Source organism: Seriola dumerili, unplaced genomic scaffold (assembly GCF_002260705.1).
Source record: "Seriola dumerili isolate Sdu_G_001 unplaced genomic scaffold, Sdu_1.0 BDQW01000088.1, whole genome shotgun sequence".
Lineage (NCBI taxonomy): Eukaryota > Metazoa > Chordata > Actinopteri > Carangiformes > Carangidae > Seriola > Seriola dumerili.
Window position 1 is genome coordinate 10,308,959 of NW_019174343.1, and position 26,088 is coordinate 10,335,046.

The following is a 26,088-nucleotide window of genomic DNA, read 5'->3' on the forward strand; positions in this document are numbered from 1 at the left end:
CCGCAAAACTGACATATGTTTAAGCCAATAGAAAGCCGCCTTTCTGCATCATAACCAATTGGCTCTTAAGTTGTAACAGAGAGGCGGGACTACGATTCCTTAGCAACGCGCTTGGCTCCCAGGGAGTGGTGGCGGTTGATTCAACATGGCGGCAGGAGCAACTAAAAGTGGAAGTTCGGGGATATTTTGGATGAAAAGTGGTATACTTACTTTTACTGAACTACATTAACATTCTTGTCCTGTGTATATTCGTTCTTATCTTATTGGGAGACATGAAACAAACAGAATATCACAATTACTACTTCTGTGTCAATGCTGGGATGTTGTTATTTCTGGGGGAGTGCGAGCTAGTTAGCTGCGTGTAGTGTTAGCGTTAACTTGGCGTTACCTCTTTTAAGTTACTTTAATCTATTTTATGTTGAAACTCGGTGGTAAAAGTATTAATGCTTGCTCATTACCAGTCAGCCCTGTGGTGCTCAACATAACGCTAAGGCCATCTACAGTAGAAAGCTATCGCTTTGTTTTCTTGCTACGTAATTTTAATAGGGTGAAATTATTATGAAGCACATGCTTTACGAAGTTTCATTGAAGCTGTCTAAACGTTAACTCAAGTGTCTGTCCTCTCCTTGCCTTGTTCACCCAGTGTCAGATGAGGAGCAGCCCTTGGTGTTTGTTCCTGGTGAGTCTCAACGACATTGTTTGAACAATTTCTGAACACAGCTCTGAAATAATTTTATGTAGGGTTACCACATGGGATCATCTTCTCCTGTCTTCCCACTGTGTCAGGAGTGGATGGAGAGGTGAAAACTCAGACCCCTTTCAGCTTGGGACCAGGCAACACCAGTACATTCAGTAAAAGAGGCACCAAAATGTGGGGAGGAGCCAGGCGTAGATCTGACTGCAAGAATGAAGCTACACTAAAGAAAGGTGGCAAGAAACAGGCTCACTTACAAAATGATCACTCTGAGGCTTATACCAAGGAAAAAGTGTCACTCCCTCACAGTGCTGCTGTGGCAATAGAGCACACACCTTCCTTTGCCTCTGACACGTTTCTCCCTTCATCACAGGTAAACTATTGTTTTGTATGGGCTGTTTTCTCTGCCCTCCATAGATGTAAGATTAAATGTTTTATAATATGGAAGAAGGCATATTGATAATCTGAACAGAGAGCAAGGAAGGATGTATTGAAACTGGCAGAATTTCATCATTAGTCTCTGTTAATATCGTCTTATATTTGCTAACCATCCTTTGCACAGGTGTTTTCTGAGACCAGTGGAGCCAGGAGCCAGGTCTGTTTGAAGGACCTCTGTCCTGAAGATAAGCGCCGAATTGCAAACCTCATCGAAGAACTAGCCAGGTAGCCAGCAGTACATGAACTCTGAGATAGTGTTACTGTTAGTATGCATGTATAGAACAATTTAAAGTGACATCAGAGTGAGATGTTTTAATTTGTACTCCAGTATGTTTTCATCCTTTTACACTGGCATACATAACGTAGACCACTTATCCTTAAAGTCTGTTCTTTATTTCCTGTTCTCCAGAGTGAGCGAGGAGAAAGAAGAGTCAGTGCAGCGTCTGAAAGATGAACAGGAAAATTTTGAACGCAAGATCCATCAGCTGGAGCAGCAGAACGTGATCATAGCACAGGAGAGAGAGAGTATCCTTTCAAAATAACAAAAACACAGCAGTGAGTTAGACTGCATTTTTTTGCAGTGATGGGAGGGGTGATTTGTTGTATTTTTCATATTGTCTTTTCATGAAACATTAAATGTGCTATTGCAAATAGTACAGGTTCAAAGTAGAGTGGTGAATGACTGCAGTTCTGTTGAGCCACAGGGGCTGAAAACACTAGTTGTGTTTGAGCAATTTGTTTAATGTTGTAAGATGTGCTTCATGGTGTGTCGATTGCTATTTGGTATCTATACTACTACAGCTAATGCAAAATGGGATGCACTGTTATGAGGAAACCAGAGGTCTCTTGAGAGTTCCAGAGTATGATAGTTCAGTGTGGAAAATGCTACTAAGATGTCTTTATAATGTATGCTTAAATTGTACAATAAGATGCACTTATTTTGAAATTGAAATGATGGTACTACAGTAGAATATGGTTTCTCGAGGCAATGCTGCTGATTACCACAACTTAAACCTAAAAGGACAAATTAGTAAAATAACCCACTATACACTCTGGCTGAAATAACTGTTGCCAGCCCTGCATGATAAATGGTTGCCTGTTCTTGTAAGATGTTCTTTAAATTCCACTAATGATTTATTGCTGGCTTTATGGTTCTGGTGCTGAATGTGCTATTCTGTCCAATTGTCTGCAGGGGGCAATGTTGTCTTAGGTAAGGCCATATACTGACTTTGGCTAAGACCCCTCAATCTGATACAAAAGACAGACAAATAGAGTGGATGCATTTAAATTATTTGATGCTGCTGCAGTTGTCTTTTGCAAGTGCTTGTAGCTTATCCGCTGTTGTGTACAGAATCAATTTCATGGTTGGAGACATGGCCCACACCATCTAAATCATCTCATCATCCAAAGATGAATTTTGATATTTATTGAGAAGACTACTGTGTTTGCTTTCACCCTGTGTTTTTGTAACCCTCCTTGAATGCTGACTGTAACTGTAGGATATTTCTCAGTCCCTCCTTACAAAATTTGATCAGGTTGGTCACTAGCTTCTTCTTGATTGTCTAGCGTGAGGTTAATGCTAGAGTTATAGTGATAGTATGCTGTTTATTGCACCCCACAACCCACCTACTGTCTTCATAACAATTCTGCTCAGGTCAGACCACATCATGGCCAGCAGTCAATTTAGGTTAAAAACACTGCGAAATATGAAGAGTAATTGACCCAGCTGGTAAATTGCACGATTGGCAACGGCGGCGGGGAAAATTAGGAAAGCACAACTCAATTAAAGGCACTTTGGCTCGGAGACTTGGCATTTACACCAAACTTCTAAACTCCATTAAAAAGGTATTTGAGAGGGAAAAGTGTTGGGATCCAAGCACCTCAGGGGGGATAACGCAGTCTTTTAAAGTGCGTGTAAGAGTCATGAAGGCTCTTCTCAGGCAGAAGGTTCCGGCACTTCTCTGAAAGGTTAAGGAGGCACCAAAGGCAAACACACTGAATGAGAGTCTTGTCAAGTCTAATTCCATTACGCCTCAGTTTATCTTATCTAACCAAGATTCAGAGTTGTCAGGTGTATAAAGAATGTAGGGCTATACCTTAGCCCCAAGCCACCAAGGATGAGAGGGAAATGGTACCCTTGATATTTGGGGTGTTCAGCTGACATTTGGAACAGACTGGCACACAGGACTGAATTTGTGTTTCAGAAAGGAAGGATGCCTTTTGTACTTCAAAGCATGTTGGCATGGGCAGATGTCAAGGTGGCGTTACTAACGCGGTGCACAGTTCTACTCGCTGTATCCAGAACAAGGCACAGCAGGTGCGACAGCTAATGCCATTTATTGAGTTGAAACAATTGGAGGGAATCCTGAGGCCATAGAGAGAAGGGAATAACAGCCTTGTTAGGATATGTCATTAAAAATACTACATGTTGTGATAGAGGATTACCAGAGCTAAATCCATTTTTACCCTCCCAGGTTTTGGATGGATGACATTTACAATGTGGAAATCTGGTTCTATCAAGTGTGCTTTTTGTGATAAGCATAACATCAGAAGATTGCTTCTGGAGAATTCTTAGTTCCTAGTTTTTTGGGAGAATAAGCCCCTAATATTCTTCGATGTCAACTTTGTCGCTGTATCATACCTCTGTTCTAGGAATGAGTGATGTATTTGGAGCCATGTGCAGTGTAAGGTGCGCTCTATTAGTGGTGTTAAAAAAACAAAGTAAACTCTGCTCTAATCTGTTTCTTCCCATTGAAAGTCTACCTTCTGACTACTGTCTGCACAGCTAAGACATATGGTAGATGCTGTGGTTTTGACTTGCTGAACTATGAACTTTTGAGCTGTCCATTCTGCTGAGCTAAATAGAAAACAAAGTTTTTATCCATGAAGAAATTTTTCATAGAAACATGCTGAGCTGCTGTCATTTGAAGCTTAAGTTTAACTTTGCAGATAAAGGTTATTGTTTGAACAGGTGCCTTAGCGTAAAGTTTATATTGCTGATTGAATCAGCTCAACTGCTGAATTGAATAGAAACAAATCAGACTGAACCAAGCGTGGGCTTCATGTGAAATAAATAAATGTATAATGCATTGAATCTTTGCTAAAATAATCAAAATTTAATTGAGTTGTTGGTACACCTTATACTCTGTATTGTGTTGAGGTTTGGCTTTGTGAATTGGGCGGCTTGTCTATATGCGTCAACTCGCAGTTGACATATTCTATAGACATTATATACTTTGTACAAATCCAATGTCTAATGATTCAGCCAGACCCAAGTTAGTCTGTGCCCACTTGTATTACTTTTTAGTGGTGATCATAACAGTGAGGATGTCTGAGAATGTTTCTTCTATATGTTTGCTCTAGGAATTTTAAAGCCATTTTCAAAATAATTGTTAGCTGGCATGTTGTGTTATTTATTGGTTTGTGTGACTCACACTCATGTCTCTTCTCCAGATTCAGTAGTATTGAAGCAGTTATGTAAACTGTCTTCTTCTATTAATTCCCCGTCATTGCTTCCTTACACACACATTCATACACATCAGTCTCCTCCCCCGTTTCCCTCACATTCCTGCTCAGGCTCAATCTGTTTGGCACAGTGTGTTAAAGCGGGCTTTAAAATATTCCCCCCTCTTGTGCAAATTTGTTCCACCTTGAAGTGGATTTCATTATTTCATTTGAGCCTCGGCCTGACAGGGAACTGAATCATTTTGACAGGCCCCGTCTGAAGCCTCTTCAACCCAAGCCCTTGATTCTGAGTATTTTTGGAGCAGGGGGGAGGAGTAAGTCATTGTTGGCACTTTGCAGCGCTGATGTAAACTAGGGGCTTGCCGAGTGCTTGGCCCCCATTGGCTGACATCCAAGGCTGTGGAGGAAGCATGTTTAGTGTAGCGACGGGCAGAGAGGTGGAATCTTATCAGTGTCGCTCCACTCGGTTCAGATTACCTAGCGTTTGCTGTCGAGGGACTGCTTCAGCCTGTCAACACATTAACACACATTACCTTCATTTATGGCATTAAGATGCTCTGATGCTGCAGTCCTGTTGGTACTATAGCACAGATAGACTTTATTTCGGTTGGTGCGTGGTCCTAACAATACATGATTTGTATTGGGGCTTTGTATCTAGCATACTGTACTACATAATTGTGTCTAGTGGGAAACATTTGTTTCAGGCATGAAAAATCGTGTGTAAATGTTTTTTTTTTTTTTTGCAAATCTGGTGAAATATGAGCAGCAGGCATTTTTTGACTCAACACACAACTCTCTATCTTAGATTGAGGTGAGGTGTAGCTGTATAAGCATATTCAGTATCTTTCCTTCAAGACCCTTATTCATGCTGCATAAATAGACCTCCCAGCACTGGTTTACATGATGTGATGTCCTTGTGATGTCCTTAGGTTTTCCATATAGAACTAGCTCCATGGACATTATCAGTGGAGCGGTAGAGGAGCCTTAGTTAGATGGAGAGTTCAATCAAAGTGTTTCCTCACATTTCCCAATGTTTATGGAAGCTGCTGCATTGCATTTGTCTGGTGTCTGGTCCTCAATTCAAAGTCATCTCTGCTCTCTTCTCTTTCCCTCTGTTTCATTTCCGCAGCCTGATTGAAGTCTTCTAACGACCAAAGTGTTTTCTTATGGAGTGTTCCGCCAACTATTCCTTCAATAGGACTCTACTTTGAACTTTGATTTTCTCTTAAAATAGGGGCTTTTTTTCAAAAGGATGCTGAGAAACTCATCAGCTGTGGGAGCAGGGCCACCATCATAAAAAGATATGACCTGGAGGAACACACTTTATGGTCGGCTTTGGTGGAAGTGTGTGTACTACTTGCTTTATTGTTGTGTTTGTGTGTGGGCTGTTTTAGAGTGCAGGTGGGGAATTTTTGCTCTCATGTCTTGTTTTGTTTGTGTGCTCTAGAAAGTCAGACTGAGGTTGATTATTGAATGTGTGAGTGTGTCTGTGTGTAGTCTCTCCATTCTCATGCTCATTATCTTTGTATGTGCTGGTGTGGAGTGGTGCTGCCACTGTCATTAGTGGGCTCCTGAGGCGCAGCAGTAGTTCCGCTCCAGATTAGTTTTCTTGTGTCTGCCAGCTCTCTGTCTGGCAGATAGCCTGGCACGGCACTGCCCAGCTCAGCTCAACACAGCTTGGCCCGACCCAGATGGCGAACGCTCTGTGCCACAACAACAACTTTGATTTTGCTGGCCTCCTCTCCTTCTGTTTTCAACTTTGCTATTCACCCTACTTTTCTGGTCCAATGTGTAATTGATTGCAGAAACAAGGGTTTAATTCAGATTGTCAATCTAAACCCAGGATCTTTTTTCCCTATAAATGCATAAGAGAAATTTATCCTTAACAAAGTGGCTATTGTGCACAAAGTTACATTCTCAGTAGAGCCACAGTGGATTCACTTTTAGAAGGCATGTAGTTCGGATAGTTTTGATTTTTACTTTGTAAAGCTATTTCCTTTTATGAAAATATTTAAGCCTGCATCTCTTTCAGCCACACATTTTCACCCACAATGTACTTTTTCTCAGCTGAATCAATGGGCTTTAATGTTATAAGCTAAAGGTTCAGTTCTGTTGTGTTTAGTTTTGTTATTGTTTAACTTTGTTAGTTACTTAACCCTTGGTCCTCCAGGCATGCAGCAGCAGTACAGAGAGTGCCAGGAGCTGCTTGGGCTCTACCAACAATACCTTTCCCAGCAACAGGCGAAACTAAATGAGTCCATTGCCCAGCTCAGTCAGGCGCCAGCCCACAGCAAGGTACTGTATGGGTAAGACTGGGTGTGTGGTAGGTTGTAGCAGGTGCATATGCACTGGAAGATGTAGAGTAAAAATGATGGTTGTGCGCCAATGGGTCCCACATTCATGGAACCCCCCCGTTTGCCATCCATCAGTCACTTGGGCGCCAAAACATTCACTGGAAAGACATGCAACAGCACGTTGTTCCATGGCCAAGTGCCACAACATTGTATAACACATCACTAAAGAAGTCCACTTCAGTCACTGGTTCTGTATGACTGCAACGTAGTGAAAACTCTCTCAAGGTGACACTTTCAAAGTGAAGACGCCTCTCTGGCTTCAGCCTCTGTAAGAATAGATGACTTGGCCAACCTCATTGTCCCGCGGTGGCTCTGAGTAATGTGTGTTTCCCTGCTCTCTGACCCTCAGCAAATTAGTCACAGTCTCTTCCCCAGTCAACTATAAGATGGGCTTTCCTCCCTATGTTTATCTCATAATGTTCCTGACCTTGGCTTACCTGCCAGTTATGCTCAGTTGAAAATTGTCCCCTTAAGCCTGTGGCCAATGTCCAGTTTACAGTTTTAATGGATGATTTGCATTTGTGCTGCTATAAAGCCCAGCCCTAACACCATGTCTATACAAGCTGTGTAGTGAAAGCATCACATTAGCAGAGCAGCAGCAGTTTGAGTCCTGCGTCAGTGTCTACACAGGATGAGTTCTGCTGCGTACGTCATCTGCATGTTGGCAGCGCTCAGAGCCCAACACGCATCACTGTGGTTACGAGCATAAAATGGAAGAAAATAGACTTGAAACCTAAAAAGATGCTTCAAGTCACAGTAACCACATTAAGGGCAAGTGATAATGTGAGCAGCTCTTGCAGGCACACGGGGGAAAGCTTTTACTGCACATAGCAACATGCGCAAATTAGGTTGATAAGTGAGCAATTCAGTATTGGTAAATTTTGCTGTGTAGCCCAGTGCTACATTAGGGTTTTATGGAGCAGTCTAATGTTTTTGGCTGAAATACTCCCATCAATTTTTCAGAGGCTTCCTAAATTGGCCAAAATGCATTTGTTGTCCTCTTTGTTCTCTGTCCAGGTGCTCAGTAGTGAGGAAGCCCGCAGCAGAACATCTACTAGCAGAGGTAATGGATCCCTCTATGATGGTTCATACCTCAGCTATGCTGCTACCCAAGCAAATCAACCTCAAGTTCGCAGAAGTGGGGATGGAGGAAGAGGAGCAGTACAAACTTTGGGCAACCCTACTTCTCTTTCCTGTGTTAGTGAGTTCAGTCCATCCGATGGGCCAATCAATCAGCATAGGATTTACAAAAGGGAGTGCAGGGAGCCACACCCAGAGCCCTGCCACAGATATGAGCACTGTCAAGGCAGTGGTCAAGACAGTGGCTATGGAACACAGCAACGGAGAAGGGATAATAGCTCTCATCTAGAGAATGGCCACCATGACACCTTGAACCAACACGAGTGTGAGAGGTACAGTAATACTCTATGCAGTCATGATCATCCCAGATGATTACATTATTTTTCTGTAGTTTTAGTAAAATTGTGAACTTTATCATGACACAAACAAGAAGAGTGTTAGGATATTAAACTAAAGAATGTGTAATTACACATAGATTCCAGTGTGGGGCTGCTATGGGCTCAGAGGCCAAGGAAGCCCTGACTAGGCCTCTACTGGGTCATGAAGACTGGGAGGAGAAGAGACATCAGCTGCTGCTGCAGAAGATGCAGTTGGAGATGGAGAGAGAGAGGCTGCAGGCACGGCTTGATGAGCAGGAGGAGAGGCTCAACAGACAGAAACAACAGCTCTGTCAGTCGCGTCTCGATCACAGCAGGTAAAATACAGAAGCCAAAGAAATTAACCGTATGTGGTAACACTACTAACTAACATTCGGGGGAATAAGTTGATAGTAAGTTCAAGTAGTTAGTCGTTAGATAGGATAGTTACGGCTTGGACAGAAATAACTACCTATCAATGTTCAGTCCCTTTTTTCTTTTTCCTTGGACTTCCTCAGTGTCATTGCAGACTTGTGGAACCTACAGTTTCTCTTTTTCTTCTCCTATATTCTTGTTAGGTTTCAACAAGCTACTCAGGCTGAGGTTGGCAGCTCAAACATTAGGAATGGAGATCCACAGCTGGATGGTCCCTCCCACCAAGATTTACCCTCCAGGTAAACCACATAGACCAATAGAAAGGAAGACAGACACTCAAACTGCAACTACTCTTGTCAGAAATTCTCTCTCTATCTTTTGCACGCACCTTACAAATACACACAATTCACACATGCACATGAACACATGAAAGGCAGCTTAATATGTTGTGTCTGTGGTCTGCAGTGTGCGTGGAGATGCAGAGGTGCATCCTACGGAACAGAACTTGCCTGACCAATGCTCACAACCTGTAGGTGCTCCTCTAGATAATGGTGTGCAGACACATGGTGAGTTGTAGTCTTTGATTTTCAGTTATTCAGAATTATTCGCTTATGGTTTACAGATAGAGGAACATCTCAGCTCAAACCATATCCTACTTAAGCCTGTCAAGAGTGAGATTTTCTTCAGTGTTTATTTTAGTACTTCCATATGCATGTAAAACAAAATGTATCATGACGGTAATCATTAAAACTGTCTTGCCTGCAATGCTGTCAGACTTTCTGCTCCTTCTGATATAACACTCCTGTCTTGCAATTCTCAACAGAGGCCTTAGAGCGGTCCAGAAGGGACATGGCCACGTCTCCTGCAAAATCCCCTGTGAGCCTGAGTAAGCCCACCTCAGTATCCCTGATACCTGAGACCCCCGAGGCCAGGTAACACATCTTCACTTAACATCAGTGAACCATTTAATAATTATTTACCATTTATTTCATAGTTTATGGTGCAGTGCTATTTATTATACTGGATCAACAGATAGCTAATCTAGTAATATTAGTTTTCATGGACTCCTTAATGCAATTGATGTCTTTCCTCTAGTTCTCAAAAGAATATTAACAATATTGCAGCACATAAATATAATAAAAAGTTTAAGTTTGAATTGTGAAGCTTTCCCTTGGCTTATAGTTGCTCCAGTGTTAGAGGCTAAATGATGACTTTCCTTAGACTGGCTAACTTTTCGAGCTGTGAGAAGCTAAATGAAGCTTTTTACTGGGCTAGCTAGCGCTGTGGCCAGGCTGTCAGGAGACATGCTGCGTTCCATTAGTCGGCCTAGCAGGGACCCTGCAGCAGGTGTAATTGAACAGACTTCTGGATGCACACACTGCCCTCCCCTCTCTCTCTGCCACAGTAAAGAGACAGAAAAAGCAAGAGTGAGGGAGAGATGTTAAAAGTGTGTATGAGGTTGAGTGAGGTGTGAGTGCATTGGATAAAGTGAGAAATAGGAAGCGAGGAAAGTTAGAGCAGGTTGAGATGGATAGAAATGGAAATGGTGAGAAAGATGTAAGAGGGGAGAGGGGTTTTGGGGACAGGGATGAATCACTGATTGTAAGCATCAGACTTTCCTAAAAGGGAAAGGACATTCATTACCTTTTTTTCTTACACCCTTTACACGGACTGGTAATTAAAATGACTGTGTCGTCTTACCGGGTGTGTGCGTGTGCATTTGCCTGCCTCTGTGGGAGCACTTCTACATTGCTGTGGAATTGTAAATGCACAAAAATATCAGATGCTGAGCAGCAATTTTTAATGGTGTTGCTGCGAACCTTTAATTTTCAAAATCATTATTCCTAAAGTGGCTCCATTTTTTTCTTGTGTAATGTCAGATTTCCTTTTGTGAAAGTGGTGGTTGATGGGAGATACAGTAAGACACTGCCCACCCTCCTTGTTCTAAAGGATACTTCTTCAAAACAGCTCAAAGTTTACAACTTCTGATGAGTAACTCTTAAACAAAGCAGCACGTGGTCCAAGTTGAACTGTGAGCTCCGGCAGATGCCCATAAATTCCAGCAGGGGACCTTGGGTATCAGATCTTATTACCATCCATTTACACCTCCAAAGCCTATTAAAATTGTTGGACTCTTAGCTACACACAGTGTTATTTTTTACTGCCAGTAATGAGGAAGTCTGCCTCTCAGATGCCCTTTGTAATTTTTTTTTTTTTTGCAACATGTTTTTAATGTGCATCTCCTCAGATAGCTGTAATCCTTTGGTAATCCACTGATTTGGATTAGACATATGTCTTTTTGTAGTTGCTGTCCAAAAATCAGTGAATAAAAATAGATAGAAAAGATAAATAAATGAGATGATAATAAATTAGATAAATACAATACTGTATTTCGTGATTCTTAGCAAATTTTTAGTCTGTTTGGCAAAGAGTAACCAAAGACCTTGTCAATTAGCTACTTGTTATTTTGATTGCTTTCAATCTCATCAGCAGTCCAAGCTACCTCCAAATATAATGAACAATGTAGAAACAATAATCTGGTAAACGAGATGAAATAAAGCAGCTTCCTTTAGTCAAGAAAAGTCTATTTTAGTGTAAGATTTGGCATGTTACCCGAACCCTTTTCTCTCACTTGGCAACAACATGCACATGCACCTCGTGACCATCTAATCTTAACCAATTCAATCTTGATGTGGAAATTGCGAAACGAAGCTGGGGTTAACATTAAGTGACCTTCTTAATCCTTTCATGAATCCTGTGCTAGTTAGTAATGAGACAGTTCCAGTGCACCCCGCCCATCTCATCTCCATCCTTCCTGCCATTGCCCGCCTGCTATTGATTGGTTGGGAAATTGACATGCGGGATATATGCAGTGGCCATTATAGGTTTTTTATCTTACTGTTTGGACTGCAAATGAAAAGGGGCGCCGAGGCGAGACGGCTATCTTTAATGAAAGAGAGGAGCCAAATAAGCAGTGAAAGTTACGAGTGGGAAGAAGGTGGTGGTTTATCTGGCCTTGCAGAGCTAGAAAAAGAGACACATCATAATGGTGCATTGGGAGGAAGAAGCCCAAAGGTTTTATTTAAAGCACTTAAAAAGTATTTGAAGGTAGAATTATTTGTTTTAGAGTAGTTGTGATGAGATTTTTTTTTTTAAACATAAAGGCTCATAGATACAAAGAGTTCAGTTTGTGATTGAGGATTCTTAAATACTGTCAAAATCAACTTTCTGTAGTTATGTCATTCTCCATAAGGCTTCTTACTGTTCTAGTGTTGGGCACAGACAAAGTTAACAGTACTTAAATGTTGACAACACAGTCATTTTTTTTATTTTTTTTTTTACAGTGACAGAAACTTGTGTTCCTGTTGTTCATGCACTTTCTCTGTATGCATGTAGCAGTAAAAGAGATTTTCCAGGACTCTCTTGAGGGATATTAATATTGAGCAGCAGTTCACAACTTTACCTTACACAAACTGGAGCCAAGAAATTAAATTCTTTGTTGCAATGTATACCCCTCTGAAAATCTATTGGCATTCTCTCTAGCCCTTGTGCAGTCTCTGTGCCATGCCACCCCCCCCACCCCACCCGCTACCATTCCCCCTATTCCTGCCCAAACTGTACCCCTACCCCCCACACTCCCCCTTGTTATAGATTGTGACCGCCGGTAAGTGATGCATTATTCATTACCAACATGTCGTTTGTTGATGGATGGCTGTTTGAGAGCCCTGTCCGTTAAATAAATCAACAAATAAAAATGCAAATTCTCACATTTCGAGAGAAGGAACCCAGCCAAAGTCCCTCCCCCACATTCCCTCTCTGCCTTCCTCTCTATCCACAAAGCTGCACTCGCTTCCAGTCTCTGTCTTACAAGCAGACACATACAATATCACTCTCGCTCGTGCTCTCTCTCTCTCTTTCTCTGTCTCTCTCTTTCTCTGTCTCCCTCTCTTTCTCTTTCGCAGTCTCTCTCTCTCTCTCTCTCTCTCTCTCTCTCTCTCTCTCTCTCTCTGTCTCTCTGTCTCTCTGTCTCTCTCTCTCTCCTTTGCTGCTTCTGACAGACAGGAGACCAAATGAGGAAGACAGATTTACTTACTTGAGCTTCAGTCTCTTTTTGTCATCAATTATCATCCCTCGGCCAACTTCACCCTCATTCACTTTCTCTTCCTCACGCTCAAACATGTGAATACATTGGTTCATGTTGCTAAAGCAAAACATAGCCTTTTAAAGCTTTTCAGCTGCTGATATATGCTGCCTGCCTCAAGTCAGTGTGAAAACCTGACATATCAAGGTCTATAGTTACGTGTGGAGGAACACAAATGCACTCGATTGGAAGTTGCACCAGTGTGTCTGCTTGCTGACCACCCACATGCATATCAACAAGTACACGCCAAAGACTGCCCTTACCTGGGAGAGCTGTGTTCGGAGCTGCACGATGCAAATCGATGCAGCTTTAAACGAGCAGAGAATTATGTTAGCAACATCAGTGGAGCGTGCTTTAAAGAATTCATGTTTTGTATCTGGAATGGCCGTTGTCGACTGTGTATACACTGAATAATTTATCAAGCCAGCCAGACTGAGGGATTGAATCTCTATTAGCTTAATCTCCCCCGTTTTGGTTTATTTATTTCACTGCACATTCCCTCATTTCTATTCCAGGGGAGAAAGCACCGGGTTCTCCTCCTCTTTTTCTCTCGGCCCTGCAAGAAACTGTTTTTCTGCCGGGACGCCCCAGTGGTTCTGACTTTTTAAGGCTGCTTGTTAGGGTTCAGTTGTTACTTTGGCAAGGAAGATTTTGTTAATATTTCGAAGAGAGATTTGCTTTCATATTGTCTGGGTTAACAAGTAAGAAATGTGAATGACAAATATTTGAGAACAAACGTTTAAACTCCATGTAGACTTTAGCCTTGTAGATGTCTGTTGTTGTCCCCTTGACTTGCACCTTCTCTGCTTCACTTTGAGGGTAAATAGTGTAGCTGGTGGTCTTTGTGTGCATTTCTCTGTTAAAATGAAACAGTGCAAGGATGCTCATTTACAACATTGCCTGTCTACAGGGCTCCACTGGGTTCTTTATTATAAATGTACCATGTACCAATTCAACCTTGGAAACAAGCTGAGGTCACATGTGGAAAAAAGAAACTAAATTGAATCAAGCAACAAAAACCTTGCAAAGTTTTACTTATTTTTTCAGGTTGGATTTTTCTGTGGTTGAGTTATTGGATGTCTTTAGTCCTGTCTCTGCTCCTGAGCAAAGCAAGCTGTCCACTCGAAGGACCAAAACGACACAACGTAGGCCGGCCCTTGCTACCCCCAAACCAGTGGGCAGAACCCTGCTTGCCCCTTCAAGGCCTTATCTCCAAAGTACCCAGCAGGATCTGGAGGAAAGCCAAATACTGGAGGATATTTTCTTCATTTGCTGACAAGGAAGAAAATGAGGAGCAGGAACAAAAAAACAATCCAGTCACTTGATATTTTCCTGTTTGGACTTAACTTTTAAAATTTCAATTTTCTATTGACATTCTAAATCAGAATGATCATGATGTTGTAGAACGAGATCTTGTTATTCTGTAATTTTTAATACAAATAAACAATTATTTATTCAGAATTGGTTATGACTCTAGTTTTTAATTGAGATCTTCTGTTGGCACTGGAAGAAAACTTTACCACTGAGCTACGTTGATTGTCTCTGAAGACCTTGATGGTACAAATGCTAAATGAACCTTATGATACACAATTGGACATTGTGAATCCAACTAAAATGTATTATCCATAAATTATGTAACCTCAGTGATTCACCACAAGCATACAGTCAGTTGTTTCATGGCCTATCCTGCGACTGCATTTCAAGGAAATCCGTTTATATCCATTATCTGTTTATGAGATAAACTGTTGATGACATATCACCTTCAAATTGGGGATAATTTTGGTAGTCTCAGAATAAAATACAATAAAACGTGAGTGATCTTGTATTGATAAGTTACTACCAGTAATTATGACACGACACAGGGCACTTTATTCTAGACTGTGCTTTATTATTGGGCTAAGCTGAGACGCATCATTCATTTAAAATTACAAAAAAAGACTCCAGGGGACCAGAGAATGGTGCAGTCTGGAGAGACGGGGGCGGGAGCCTAAAGCGCACTGCCCAATCAGAAGCTTAGCTCATCAGGAACCTGGCAAAGCTTAATAAGCAACATTCATTTCCCCACCCTCCATATGTGCTGAAATTGGGAAACAGATTTCCAGAATACTTTGAAAACCATATGAAGTAAAATGTGATTCTAGCAACTCTACTGAGCTTGAGAAATAAAACCACTGACAACAGCGCTGAAGAAATGATAGTAACTCAATATTTTCTTTGATGAGATAGTGCAGTTTTCATTGAATTTTGCTCTTGGTAGAACACATCAGTTGAACAAGATCAGAGCTCTGTCAAACAATACAAAGCAGGATGGGAAAATAGAAGGAGAGCTATAAAGTTTTTAAAATCAGGCCTCGTAATCAAGCAGTTAATCAGGGATCAACAATAAATCAGACATTAGCTCATTACAAATTAGCAGCAACTTATAGTGACCTCAAGGCATATGTTTTGTTGAATACATATCTGATTGAGCAGTTGGTTTAAGAGGGAGTGTTTAACTAGGAATCATTTCCACTTTGTTAAGTACTTACAATATGGAGGCAAATGGAACTCAAAATCAAAAGGGGAACCTTCCAATCAGCATCTTTTTAACAATCTTTTAACCAAGCCTAACCTTTTTTTTTTTTTTTTTTTTTTTTTTATAGAACAGAACATAATGAATTAATAATTACAAATATACATAAGGCTTTAGTATTGTACTGCATTGTTTTGAATAGTTATCAGCAACAGAAAAATGTAAAATCAGTCTTTAAAGTTGTTGAAATCAGAATTTTGCCAAATACTTAAAGTGGTAATATGTGGTATAGTGATACCAAGTAACACTTAGAAGCAACAGATGAAATAATAGAGCTCAGATCTTGAGTCAAACAGCACAAATAAATAAATAAATACATAAACACAAATAAATAAATAAATAAATAAATAATTAAATAAACATAAATAAATGATTAAAATCTGTCTTTGACATCACTTGGTCAATAGGAGCATTTTTCTCCGTCATCAAAGAAGTGCTGAAGGCATGGTCCTGCAGACAGGAACAATGATCATCTGTGGACCACAACAGTGGCCCATGCATGTTATATAAAAACTATTTGGTCACGTACCAACTCATAGAAAAATAATGCCATGAAAGCATGCATATCATCTCAGACATGACTTATAAATAAATATCTAAACAAATAGATAAATGAATAGAACCCATCAAAGTATTTTTTTTTTTTTTATAAAATAGGTCAATGTGTGTCTAAGCTCTAACTGAGGTCAATGCTCTCCCTGACTGTATTCTGGATAAATGCCTTGGTCAGGTCCTACAGTTTGTACCGTATCCTAGCGACTATTTTTTTTTTTTTTTTTTTTGTACCTGGTTTTAATGAGCATTATCATGTTTTCATTCATATATTTTTTTTTTATGTTATTTTTTTTTTTTTGTACCTGGTTTTAATGAGCATTATCATGTTTTCATTCATATATTTTTTTTTTAAGTATTTAAAGTACTTTATCCAGTCCTTGTAGATAGAAGTAAAAGTCCTATAAAATATGCAAACCTATGTACAGAGGAAAACAGAGCAAAAAAAGAAACAATTTACAGTATATTCATCGGTTTATGTATATATTTATATATATATATTTATATTCAAACTTCTGCTCTGTTTCTTGTTGTTTTTGAACCACTATACTTTGTTTTACTTTTCTCATGTAAACTTGCAGCTTAAAGTTGGAGCAAATGAGGATGAGGTGCTTGACATTCTGTTTCCCGTGGTCGTTCTGCTTCCCCTTTCCTATTTCACTGGACATGGAAACATGGGCTCGGTTCGGTGAAAGACATGAGTGATTGCTCAAACAAACCATTAGAAAAGCACAGACCGTGTCGACACCTTTTTCAATTTTCTCAGAGCAGTGGGGGGCAGTCAAAGAGGGCACACAGTGTGGCGATCTGGGATACCAGACATATGACATTTAGCTTCAGTTGTTATTGTTAGCTCAGGTACATGTGCAAGACGTTTTGTACTAACCCACCACGGATACTGTCAGAGCAAAAAAATGATCATGATGGTCATCTGGTTGCACTATATGCCATGCTCAGGGCATTGTTATGTGGCACACACAAATAGAGGCATCCTGGGATGTGATTGTGGCGTCTTTTAGCCTCTCTGGATTTGGTAGGTAAATGTTAAATTATGCAATCTGCTAAAAAGGTTAGACACAGACATTAGGGAAATGGCATAATGAGCAGTTTACAGGAAAACTAGTAACAGCACCCAACAGGAAGCATTGTCTTCCAAAGTGTCATATAGCCTTATAAATATTCATAAACATAAATATTCATTGACTGATCTGCACCACCTGAATGTGTGTTGAACGCAGGGTCCAATAAATCCAGGTCTGTTGACCTTTTGCAGGTATGTAGTAGGTGTTCATACCATTTTTGTAGACCATTATGAGAAACTGTACGCTAAAGCAATATGAAACCAGCCTCTGTGATACAGCAGTTGTAATGGATAAATGGCTTTTCACACTTATTGCTTCATTTTACAGTTTCATTATGCTTTTATGTTTATATTTAACTGTATCACCACATATAACATAAGGCAATATAACATCTTCTAAAGGATATGCTTCATGTCAAGTATTACCAGCAGAGATCCACACATTAACTGCTGGATGGGAAAGTACATAAAACCTTCTCCCTTATTCTGTTCAGTGGGAAGCCAGCTCTCTAATTATAACATATTCATCAATATTACATCACCTTCATAACCATTAAAACCTAATGTCAGGTCCAGTAATCTCAATCACTTCTCTTATCAAGCCATTTCAGTCGCAATCCTGAACTTTACCCTAGTTTTGACTCCAGCCAGTGGAACGTAGTCTCAGGTGCCCTGCACACAGCTTTGATAGTTAGTACCTGTGCTAACAGGTTACCTAATGCCCGCTTTTATCTGACGTGTAATTGCATGAGTCTACATTAGTCCTAAATGCATTTTTTTGTTCTCCAAAGACAATGAAGGACCAACAGTGGTTGTACTGTTTGTTATATTGGACATGCACTGAAGCTCTCTACACGGCTGAAAAATGATATGGATCTGGCTGTAGTTTTGACATCATAATAGCGCATTGGCTGCTTGCAGTAGAGTGTGTTAAGTTTTTTTTTTTTTTCTTTGTTTTCTGAGAGCACAGTGCTTGATGGCAGATTCTGCAGGTGACAAGGCACACCTTGACATGGTGACAGCCCATACGCTACATGCACTTTACTGAATGCAAAAGAGAGCAAGGGTTGTGAGACGTAATCATTTTGGTTCAAGTTTCAAAGAGAAGTTTGTGTGTGTGAGCATGTTTGTGTTGTGTTTGTGTGTTTGTGTCTGTGTAAGCTCAAAAGATATGTTTGGAATAGAGTCGAAGATAATTGTCCTTTTCCTCTAAAATCATTTAGCCTGATTCTCTTAAAGCCTGCTACTTAGATGTGGCTTTTTGCATTTTCAGATAATATTTACACCATATGTGTACTCTCACACATGTATCTTTTAGCAATATATTGTGTGTCAGCATATAGGTAATCAGAGATAGGAATGCCTGCAGTTTTGGGAGCTGCCAGATTTGCGATTCTTCCCAAGCAGAGCAATGTTTCAAACTCCAGCTAAAATCTACAAAAAATTACAGCTCAACATAGTCAGTAGCCGTTCTATATACATACACACATATATAAAATATGTGCATATAAATACATATATTTGTTTGTGATTAATATCTATTTATCCATATATACTGTATATATGAATACATTTGCTTGAATGCTTGTTATACATATATATGTACTGCAAATATAAACAAGTTCATATATTTCAAACGTTTCTGATGTTATTCTATCTATGAGGTTAGGATGTCAAGTTAAAAAAGATAAGGCTGTGATACGGAGCAGCCCCTCCCATGCACTCGCCATCCCTCCCAAGACAAAATGAGAAGAGAAAAAAATAAACATTTTGAGTAATTGTAAACTAGCGAAGTGAGAGACCCCATTTGGTCATCTGAAATAGTTTTGCCTGTATTCAAAAAGCATATCAGCAATATATATGTATATATACATGTGTTGTATATATTCGAAATGTACACTTCTTTTAAGTGCAACTCCTCAACCAGTTAACACTGACTGAAAGAGATGCAGTGGTCCGAGTATGTTAGAGCTACAAGTCCTCAGCAATAAAAATGTTTGGTCTTTTGGTCCCTAAAACAACTAAGGAATGACAGGTAAGACTCCCTGGAGACCGTTGCTATGGCTCTCCTTGGCAACGGTATCCCCTGGAAACGGACAGGCACTCCGAGCTAAAGATGGCCATCCCAAATCGAAGCCAATTTGTGTCCTGAAAATATCACATTCCCTACATAAGTTCTGTCTCTGGGAATTTGTCCCTTCTTGTTTCAAGCCTTATAAATTGGTCTTCAAAAGTCAATTGCCCCAAACTCAAACCATCTTACAGAAAGATCTCCTACGGCAATCCTCTATTCAGTTTTTAAAAAGTTTGTTTTGTTCTTGTTGGACTTTTGACATCCATATTCCCTTTAAGAGTTCAGTGGGGTTGGTCATTGTAAGTAGATTTGATACAGTTTCTTTTACTTTTTTTCCCTTTGTTCAAGTAAAAGTTTTTGTGGTCCAGAAAAGGTAGCTGTCATTCAAGCAGGGTTTTGTGGGGAAAGAGGTGTGTATATGTGTGCAGAAGAAAAAGGTCCTGGGGCTAACCAGGCTGGTACAAATTCTCTCTGAGTTCCAAAGTTTTAGTACATCCAAAAGGAGGTGTCCTTGACTTGGTCATCGCTCTCTCTCTCTCCTCTGTTTCTGAAGCAGCCTCAGTGGTCCAGATGTTGAGTGTGCACTCAGTGGCGCGTAGCAAGTAGTCAACATATGATTCAGCTCAAGAAAACCTGGAAAGCACAGAAGAATTAGGAATAATTTTAGTCAAATAATCAAGTAAAATGTGTTTTATGCACATTAAAGTATTGTAAAGCGTACAACTTTAGGGGGCTAAACACTTTTAGCCATGTTAGTGACATGGCTATGTCGATCTGTCAGTCAGTTTGACAGAAATATCTCAACAACTATTGAAAGGATTGCCATCAGATTTTGTACAAACATTCATGGTCACCAGAGGATGAATCCTACTGACTTCTGTGACCGCACAACTTTTCCTTTAGCACCATCATCAGATTTTCATTTTTAGTTTTTTTTTGGGGCCTTTTTATGCCTTTATTGACAGTGCAGTAGAGAGAGACAGGAGAGGACTGTCCGATGCGGGACTCGAACCGGGGCCAACTGCAGCGAGGACCTTAGCCTCTGCACATGGGGCGGATGCTCAACCAACTGAGCTACTCAATGCCCCTACGTTTTTAGTTTTGAACCAAATATCTCAACAACTCTGAGATGAATGTCCATGAAATTTGATAGACAGATATTCACAGTGCCCAGAAGACGAATCCCAATGACTAATGGTAATTCCCGGATCCATTCATCTACCAGGTCAAAGCTTTCACTTATTTAGTGAGATATCTCAGCAGCTACTGGATGGATAACGACTAAGTTTTTACAGACATTTGGGGTTCCCAGAGGATGACTCCTATTGACAGTGATTGATTGGCTTTTCCTTTAGTGCCACTAAAAATATTTAAGTGAGATGTTGCAAAAACTATTGGGTGAATTATTTGGTACTAACATTCATGTCCCTCTCGGATGAATTGTAATCACTATACTTTTAATCTAGCCCCATCATCTGTCCAATTCTTTGGCCAAAAAAAAAAATCACTTTGATATTGGTAGTTATGTGTTTAAAGGACCTGTAATTATCCAACAATTATTTTTGGATAAGGTTTTTTTAATTTATTTTTTTAACTCAACTCTTTTAACTCAATTCAAAGAGACAGCTGGTCCTCCTGGGCTTAAACAAACATTTATTACAGGAGAGACTGAATTTCTACATTACATTAGAAAACTCAAGACAAGTTAATGACAGATGTTTTTTGGATTTACTTGGTTAAAAGTTGCCAAAATATCATTCCTTATGTGTCCTTCTTTACGCTTGATACCTGCAGATGGACGGTGCGGCATACTTACAGGACACCTGCCTCTCTAAATTATCTTAGCAAGCAAGTTCTGGTATGGATAAACAAAGATCATTTTACTGAAGCAATTTTGAAAACAGAAACAGTGTCATCCTGTGGCGGATTAATGTAGCTCCATGGTTTGTGATGAAACAATTAAGTTTTCTTTTTTTATATAAATTTAATTTAATCCTGTTTTTGAAATGATGAAGGGATTTTAACCGAGATACAACTCAACCCTCTTGTGTCATTAGAAGTTAAGCAGCACATAAGCCTACAGTCTAAATATGGACCCATCAGTCTGATAACACTGTACGTTAATAGTGCATTATTATTATATTTGGATAAAATAACAGTAAAAGTGTTAATGCCAGTAGTCAATCTCTGGCAAGAAGAGGAGAAAATCTAAAATGTTTTCTCTGACATTGTGTTGGAAATGTTTTGATATATCAAAAGCAATGGAGCCACATATTTTTAACACATTCATAGGAGATTGCACTATTCTTCCTGCAGTGATTTGCCTCAGGACAGTGCCTGGTATGGTTCAGTTAGTTTGTGTGTGGGTGATAAGTTGCCCTTGAATGAAGTCATCAGTGGTGAATGAATGACACAGCCTAAACTCTCCATCACACAGATGAAGGGAGGAGACAAAGAGGAACGGCACAATTACCCGCCTGAGGGGTAATAAATGCCTCTCCCTTGGAAGCAATTCCTTCCCTGTGCAACACACTGAACCACTTACCAATTATCTTTTACCTACAGGGTAACATACAGGGTCACTTACTGTAAAGCTGTTCTACAAATAGAGGAGGCTACATGTAAGTAAATGCTGAACAGTTTTGTTAGGTTGAACTAGCCATTAAAAATGACAATAAAGCAAAGACATCTGTCCAATTTTGGTATCAGATAAACATTAGGGGGTGTAAATTTTCGTAACACGCATAATATTTCCTGCACATAATAAACTGTAAATTATCAAACTCTAGAGATTACTGAAAGGCATTTTGTTTTTATGTAATTTGGCTCCTTGGTCCTAGTATTTGTGGGGTTCCTCATTTACGTATGTGTTGCTTCCATTGAAATAACTGGTACCAGTCAGCAGGACACTACAGTAAATCTTATACAATAATGACCTATAGTGACATGGGTGGAATTAACATTTACAAATGTGTACTTGAACTACTGTCGCAGGGGTAAAACTTCATCACTATTGCAGATGATCAGCTAGTTACTAGGCAGCTGCAGATGTTTTATGACATTTCTAAAAGGTTACTGAAACCAAATCAGGCTGTGCCATAAGTGAGCTTGCCGTTTGAGCATTTGTCAATGTAATATTGCATTTGTTGTGCATGCGTTTGTTCAGTGAATCACCTATCAAACTAAAGTGACAACAAACACGTTTCCACACGAGTCGAGCTCGGCGCCTCACCTGTCTTTCCCGGTGTGCGTCGGCTGCCCCGGCCACCAGGATGGCGGTGGCTGGCTGGGGCGGGGGCTAGTAGGGGCGGTTGGCGTCCTTTGGCCTCTTCAGCTGCACCTTGAGCCTTTTCATGCCGATCTGGAAGCCGTTCATTGACTGGATGGCAGCTTGGGCGCTACCTGGGTTGTCGAAGCTCACAAACCCTGGGGGAAAGGCCAAAAAAAGAACGAGAAAGAGGGATAAGGTTCAATGAAGAGGAAAGGACGGTTTGGGGTTACAAAAGAATAGATAATGAGGATGAGATTCAACAAGCATGAAGCAGTCTTTACATGTACTGAATGTTATTATAAAGCTTTACAATATGAATGAAATCCTTTCATCTGTACATAAAAAATAAAAACAATGAAACAAATGTTTCTCCACAAAAAATGCAATTTCTAGCTGTAAGCCTTAATATAACAAATACAGTTTGCGCATTTATACAATATGACAACAACAATAGGATCACAATAAAAACAGAGGGAAGCATGCAGCCAAAATCACAACATGAACTTGGTAATGGGATTTAAAACCAAAGCATCAACGTGGTTGTGTTGTTTTTGAGTTTCAGTTTTTAATTTCCACTTGGAAGTGGAAAAAGCATCAAATCACAAATAAAAACCTGCATCTCAAAATTGCAACATGAATAATACAACATTAATGTTGTGTTGTATTAATGAGCAAAAGCTATTTTGCTTTTGCAAATGGGTTGCACCTGACAGACTCTCCATTAAATATTCTCCACAATCCATTTATAATTTGCCACATAATTATATGTTCGGCTAAATTGTGCTGTCAGTGGCATAAAGTGAGACAGGAGCTCTTTATCTCCTATATTGTTAGCATCTATTACTTAAGCTTACAGTAAATTACAGAAAAAGATGGAGACTAGGTCAGAAGAGTCAGAAATCATACTATTTGTCATATAGAGCGCAATGGCAATGTAATGTCAGTGTCAGTCTTCTACTAAAATTCATGTTTTCCCACATCAATCTACACTCAATACCCACAAACAGAAAACAGAATTTCAGAATTTACATTGACATAAGTATTCAGACCCTTATTTCTACACCTTGATTGGACTCCACCTGTGGTAAAACAATTGATTTGGTGAAACACACACCTGTCTATATAAGGTCTCACAGCTGACAAAAAAAGCATATCAGAGCAAAAACCAAGTCATGAGATGGAAGGAACTGTCTGCAGAGCTCAGAGACAGGATTGTGTTGGGGCACAGATCTGAGGAAGGCTGCAAAAAAATCCTGCTGCATTGAAGGTTCCCAAGAGCACAGTGGCCTCCATAATTCTTCAATGGAAGAAGTTTGGAATAACCAGGACTCTTCCTAGAGCTGGCTGCCCAGCCAATCTGAGCAATCGGTGAAGAACGGCTTCGGTAAGACAGGTGACCAAGAACCCAATGGTCACTCTGACTGAGCTCCTGAGATCTTGTGCGGACATGGGAGAAACTTCCAGAAGGACAACTATCACTGCCGCACTCCACCGATCTGAGCTTAATGGCAATGTGGACAGACGGAAGCAGATGGAAATATCCTTATTGAAAACCCTGTCCAGAGTGCTCAGGACCTCAGACTGAGCCAAATGTTCATCTTCCAACAGGACTAAGCACACAGCCAAGACAATGCAGGAGAAGTTTAGGGACAACTCTGTGAATATCGTTGAGTAGCCCAGACAAAGCCCTGACTTGAACCCAAAGGAACATCTCTGGCGAGACCTGAAAGTGGCTGTCCACTGACAGTCCCCATCCAACCCGACAGAGCTTGAGACAATCTGCATAGAAGAATGGAAAATCCCCAAATCCAGGTGTGCAAAGCTTGTCGCGTCATACCCAAGAAGACTGGGGGCTGTAATCGCTGCCAAAGGTGCTTCAGCTAAGTACTGAGTAAAGGGTCTGAATACTTAATGTCAATGTGATATTTCAGTTTTTCAATTTTAAAACATTTTTCAAAAGTTTTCACTTTGTGGTATTGAGTGTAGATTGATAGGGAAAAAATTTATTTAAATGATTTTAGCATATGGCTTCAACATAACAAAGTGTGAAAAAAGTGAATACTTTCTGAATGCACTGTATATCACTGAAATATTTATCAAAATAAGAAATTATTCAGAGCTTCAAAAGAAAACAGCTTTAATGATTAATAGAGAAATCCAGACACACTCATTCTGCATTCCTTCTTTTTAGTAACAACCAGCTTTTGCACAACTGTAGAGAAATTCTCCACTGTTTTTGTTTGCATTTTTTAAGGGAGGGGTGTTGAGAGGTTAGGAGGGGGGATGTTGACTGCAGTAAAGAAGGTGATTAGTAAAAAAGAATAATCAGAATAAATAACCAATAATCTTTTGGTTTTGTTCATTTTTACCCACCAAAGCATTTACTTTGGTTTGTCGCCCGATCCACAAACACTTTGGAGGAGATGACATTACCGAAAGGCAGGAACATCTGCATCAGCTCTCCATCCCCAAACTCCTGAGGGAGGTGGTAGATGAACAGGTTGCAACCCTCTGGTCCTGCACACAGAAACAGAGAGAGAGAGAGAGAGAGAGAGACGGGGAGAGAAAAAAAGAGATAAAGGGCAAAGGTCAGAGAAAAAGAGACAAGGAGAAAGGGAAGTGTAAAAGTTTGGCAGTGGCAGGAGGAGAAGGAGAAATGCTTGAGACATTTAAAAAAGTCAAACTGGACTTTGGGGAAGCGTGATAGATGACTTTTACTATTTCCTCATGAAGCCAGGGCCTTTTTCACAAAATTTGCTACATGAGATCATTTCCTCTCCTCTTTTACTCAGCAAAAGAAACGCGCACTTACAACCCATGCACGAGCACACGACAACCCTGTTGGACTCACAAAATTATCTGAAATTTGAGAGCGAGGCCACACATTAGCTCATGTTTTTGAGAGTTCATTTTTTAATTATTATTAAAGAAGATTAAGATTTAAACATTTTACTTTTTTAAAATGCTTTCTACACTAAATTCTGTTAACTTCGTGATTTTCCATAATAGTAATATTTAACTATACTATACTATACTATACTATACTATACTATACTATACTATACTACGTTAACCCCAGTTCCTGCTTAGAGTCAAAGTTGCAAACAGAAAACAGAAAAGTTAGGAGCACTTTATGTCAGCAGTCATTAGTGGACAGTAACTTTGTTTGACAGTTTCAGGTTTAATGGAAAACTCAGGTTTAGTATTCACAGCTTTCAGGTATCACTAATCAAATGACTAAATGCTTAAATAGTAACCCCTGGGATGCCACAGCTGTTAAATGATCTGCATTATTTTGTTTGTTTTCCACAAGAGGGCAGTAAGGTCCCAAGCATGGGTGTCCCAAGCCTGGAGGTCAGTGAGTTCATAAGCAGGTTTACAGCTCTGTTTGAAACACTCGGCAGTGTTAGTGAAGTTAGTTACCCTATAGCAAGCTGGGATATCCACTATACCATAACAAGTATAACATCTAAATTTTCTCCTTTTTTTTGCCTTTATTGGACTGTTTTTAAAAAAAGATGAAAAATGAGAGTCCAGGGTTTTTAGTGCTGTCTAATAATTCTAGACTGATATATATAGACTAATATTTTTTGTGTTACCATACTGAATATTTTGCTTTTTGATAGATCTTCCTT

At 40.0% G+C, this 26,088-nt stretch overlaps 2 protein-coding genes across 3 annotated transcripts in view; one reads left to right on the forward strand and one right to left on the reverse strand.

Moving 5' to 3' along the window:
* The first annotated feature begins 119 nt into the window (after positions 1 to 119).
* Positions 120 to 18,503, forward strand: kiaa1328 (KIAA1328 ortholog). Of its 2 annotated transcripts, none has more exons than XM_022745400.1 (12): positions 120 to 200; positions 644 to 679; positions 787 to 1,067; positions 1,257 to 1,357; positions 1,542 to 1,657; positions 6,768 to 6,892; positions 7,969 to 8,363; positions 8,507 to 8,725; positions 8,966 to 9,061; positions 9,228 to 9,328; positions 9,586 to 9,694; positions 17,900 to 18,503. In XM_022745400.1, the coding sequence occupies exons 1-12, from the start codon at positions 146 to 148 to the stop codon at positions 17,904 to 17,906; spliced, it is 1,641 nt and encodes a 546-aa protein (XP_022601121.1). In that variant the 5' UTR covers positions 120 to 145; the 3' UTR covers positions 17,907 to 18,503. The 2 variants fall into 2 exon arrangements, with proteins under 2 accessions (XP_022601121.1, XP_022601120.1); XM_022745399.1 differs by lacking the exon at positions 17,900 to 18,503 and adding an exon at positions 13,951 to 14,308.
* A 187-nt stretch (positions 18,504 to 18,690) lies between these two features.
* celf4 (CUGBP Elav-like family member 4) overlaps positions 18,691 to 26,088 on the reverse strand; it is an 88,236-nt gene continuing 80,838 nt past the window's right edge. Inside the window, exons 12-14 of the mRNA XM_022745401.1 lie at positions 24,827 to 24,970; positions 22,415 to 22,608; positions 18,691 to 19,815 (exon numbers count right to left, since the gene is read on the reverse strand). Coding sequence (XP_022601122.1) covers positions 22,481 to 22,608; positions 24,827 to 24,970 — 272 coding nt within the window. The 3' untranslated portion in view covers positions 18,691 to 19,815; positions 22,415 to 22,480. The remainder of the gene's footprint in view (positions 19,816 to 22,414; positions 22,609 to 24,826; positions 24,971 to 26,088) is intronic.

Excerpts from the sequence above, each read along its gene's own strand:
- kiaa1328 (XM_022745399.1), top strand. The coding sequence starts at position 146 with ATGGCGGCAGGAGCAACTAAAAGTGGAAGTTCGGGGATATTTTGGATG. Across the intron at positions 6,893-7,968 it reads AGGCGCCAGCCCACAGCAAG|GTGCTCAGTAGTGAGGAAGC; the intron begins GTACTGTATGGG and ends TTCTCTGTCCAG. Across the intron at positions 9,695-13,950 it reads CCTGAGACCCCCGAGGCCAG|GTTGGATTTTTCTGTGGTTG; the intron begins GTAACACATCTT and ends TTATTTTTTCAG.